The sequence below is a fragment of the Nuphar pumila genome, chromosome 5 (genome assembly GCF_984573655.1).
Source record: "Nuphar pumila chromosome 5, dmNupPumi1.hap1.1, whole genome shotgun sequence".
Lineage (NCBI taxonomy): Eukaryota > Viridiplantae > Streptophyta > Magnoliopsida > Nymphaeales > Nymphaeaceae > Nuphar > Nuphar pumila.
In genome coordinates, this window is record NC_143253.1 from 130,608,852 (window position 1) to 130,612,257 (window position 3,406).

Consider the following 3,406-nt stretch of genomic DNA (forward strand, 5'->3'; position numbering starts at 1 on the left):
CACTTGCGAGGGGTAAAAGCGCCAAGAAAAAATTGAGAACTTGCGATATTGTCCATTCGATGGATTTGGTAAATTATGGACCATTTTTTAAAACGCGTCATTTTTGCCATGCATCACGGTCATTTTTTGTATTTTTAAATAGTGTATTTTGAAGATATTTCACACTTTTTCCTTAGAATCTATGGGGGTTAGAAAAGATGGTGATAAAAGATGGAGATATTTTTTAAAATATCACCAACGTTATTTATATAACCACATTTTTTTCTCGATCGTTCTCATGTAAGAAAATCTTGTTCCACAAGGTCTCCCTCTCTAGAGAGAGAGAGAGAGAGAGAGAGAGAGAGAGTTTTACTGTCAAACGGAGCTTTTTATCAGTAAAATGGATTGAGGATTAAAAAGAAAAAATAATCCATATTTAGCCTGATATTCCAAAAAAAAATCTCAATTTTTCTGAAAAGACATTTCGGCATCCAACTTGACACTGAAACCTTAAAATCTAATATAAAATGTTATTGCATTTTTTTTTGCTTAACATACTGGGGGGATTAAAGACCCCTCCTCGCTGAACAATCATCAAATTTCAGCGTTTACAAATTTACAATTAGACAAAATCTCAGCAAGCCTTGAGCAATTCGGAGGCAATCTTGGTTTAGCAAAAAAAAAAGGCAATATTTGCCAGTTTATTAGGCAATAGAGGCAGTTTAGTAATTTTATTGTACATAACTCACGTCCAACCTGAGATAATCTGAAATCTCTATTTGAATATTCGGGCAAAAGGTGTGTTCAGAAAAAATCAAACCTTGTTTAGAATATTCGGGCAAAAGGTGAGACTCCAAACGGCAATTTCCCAATGAAATAACAACATCCATCCCAAGTGAATTACTGGGATACACAAAGAAAGCGCCTCGAAACAGATATTTTGAACACAAACATTGACAGATCTGAAGACTCTTTTTGGCAGAGAAGATCAATGTGAACAATTTCATTGTAGTGGACTCCATGTTGTCCAAAACAAATTATGAGAACAGAAGACAAATGGCAGACTAGAGCAGGGAAATGGAAATGAAGTTAGTCCCTTGTTTTCCTGGCTAACACATTCCATCATAATTTAAAAGTTTTATAGGGGAGAAAAGAAAGCTGGGAGGATAACCTTGGCTATGATAGTGCACGCGACCTAAACATCCAGCTATCTCGTTTCACCCCCCGTTTTTTCACTAAACAAGCCAAATGAGCTGAGCTTGAGGTGCTGAGGCTTGGTTTGTACTTGTTGCAAGCCAAGCTGAACTCACGCTCATGACCAGCTCCAAGTTAAACAAGCCGACAGTACAAGCTGAACTCGCGCCGATGACCAGCTCCAAGCTAAACAAGCCAAAGTGAATAGTAACCCTACTACAGGAGATTAGCTTTCCTAAAAAATTAAGCCTTTTGAGGAGTATGATTTTTATTAGCAAATCTGACCAATTAGCAACAGGCTGACAGGGACAAAATTATATGTCCATTAGCATACAAAAAATAGTTTTGTCTGACATTAAGGATAATAACAGCACCAATAAGCGCACTTGCACACACATACATACATACACAGAGATCAACAGAAAGAGGAGCCATGGCAATATGAACTACACAGTGCAGTACATAAGAAGCCTAAAATTGTAAGCTTCTATGTTAAGTTTTTTTTTTTTTTTTTTGGGGGGGGGGGGGGGATAGATTCTATGTGAAAACTTAAAGCAACAAGGTCACAACTGTTCTTAATCTTCACTGCCTAGCCATAAGTAAAAACTCATTATTCTAATCATTGGCATATTTACAACAGTTTCAGTCAAGAAAAGGAGGCAAGGGGAGGAGGGTGTGTCCTAGTCCTTACTGAAGAAACTATGACTACCAAAATGGGCAAAGGGACTAAACCTTCTTATTTGGAGACTGTTGTTTGGAGAGGCAGCACACTTTCAACTCCTTCAGAATTTTTCTCCGCTACTGCTTTTGACATTCCAAATAACTGAAAAGTGAAGACAGCCATAATGAGGAATGTTAACAAATGGCAATTGACAGACAGTAGAAACAAGTGAAGCAGAATATATATCTAGAAGTGAGATCACCCTTGTGTTGAACCAAGTTCTCACTAACCTTTTTCATGGTCTTATTGAAGCATTCCTTATGCTCATCCATAGAAGCATGGATGAATTCATCAAAATGGTCCCTCAGATCAGCCACAAATGAGGCATTCTCTGACTTCTTCTTTCGACATGAAGTAGAAGCACCAGTAGATGACTTGGATTGTTCTGGTGCCATTAGAGCCACTTATCCTGGCAAGGTGCAAATTTTCAATTCATCCTCAACTTTTCGTGCCTAGGTTGACACAATTGACAGATAAAGAGAAAAAATAGCAAAATAAATAGGACAATTACACAAACAAATAAAAACTCATGCTATCAGTGACCATAGTGACAAATGTTTAAAGAAGGAAAATAACACCAGCCCTTTTACCGTAAGAAAATGAAAATTTTTAATTTTAATTTCTTGTGTTTTTGTGGGTATAAATTAATAAAAATGATTTTTTTATGACAAAATAAAACTAGCAAATTTTCATTTACGCCAATATTTAATGTTTCTATTGGCAAGCAAAATATCGTGTTTAAAAAAATGACGATATTTGGAACTATGGACTCTAACCGATGGTGCACTACCAACTTAAATATGAACTAAAACCAATCACTTTTGAGTGTCTGAACTAGCATGACAACCCCAACTCTCCATCAACAATAATTGATTTTTGTTTGTGTGCCCACTACTAGTATGATTATAACTACATTTTTTTTCATTTACAGCCATGTTCGAGAAAACAAAATCAGGGTTATTAGGAATCAGAAGTAATATAACTGTGCTTTTTTATTTAAAGCTGTTTGATACATGTATTTTCTGTTTCTTGCTTGATAATGACCAAATCACCTTGCCTACATTTTGGTCTTTTGCTTTCTGATTTTGTTGAACCAAATGGTTTTTCTTATATATTTTTTTTACACCTTGCAATCAAAAGTGTCACTGTTTCAAAACGTCCAATTTTTCGTGCAGAAACAAAACCAACAAATTCAAAATAGAAGAATGCAGAAAGAAAGAAACAATTGCTTACAATTATATTAATGTCATATAATAGTTCTTCCAAAAACGCCATTAGAAACAAATATAGCCGACATTTTGAGAGTGTTGTGAATTGAATGTGATTAATTTCATTGGCCGTTCTTTTGCTTTTAAAAGCTTGATTGTTTAAAAAAAATTGCCTTTTTGAAATTATCGAGTTTTAACGCGCTTATATCACGTTAAAAATAACTTATTTGCAGACTTTTCTACATTATTTTACACGTTCATTAGCTATAAATATACCTTTTTAGTCTTCATACACCAAGATTTT

At 35.0% G+C, this 3,406-nt stretch overlaps 1 protein-coding gene across 1 annotated transcript; it reads right to left on the reverse strand.

Moving 5' to 3' along the window:
• Positions 1 to 1,762: 1,762 nt before the first annotated feature.
• LOC149838733 (uncharacterized) lies at positions 1,763 to 2,289 on the reverse strand. The gene is made up of 2 exons (XM_090007777.1): positions 2,125 to 2,289; positions 1,763 to 1,996 (listed from the first exon to the last, which is right to left on the reverse strand). Exons 1-2 carry the CDS (start codon positions 2,287 to 2,289, stop codon positions 1,910 to 1,912), a joined length of 252 nt encoding a protein of 83 aa, XP_089863903.1. The 3' UTR covers positions 1,763 to 1,909.
• Between the last annotated feature and the right edge of the window lie 1,117 nt (positions 2,290 to 3,406).

Bases quoted from the DNA above. Each gene is read 5' to 3' on its own strand.
- LOC149838733 (XM_090007777.1), bottom strand. From the start codon at position 2,289: ATGGCACCAGAACAATCCAAGTCATCTACTGGTGCTTCTACTTCATGT. The intron at 1,997-2,124 runs GTTAGTGAGAAC...TTCACTTTTCAG, and splicing joins TCAATAAGACCATGAAAAAG to TTATTTGGAATGTCAAAAGC.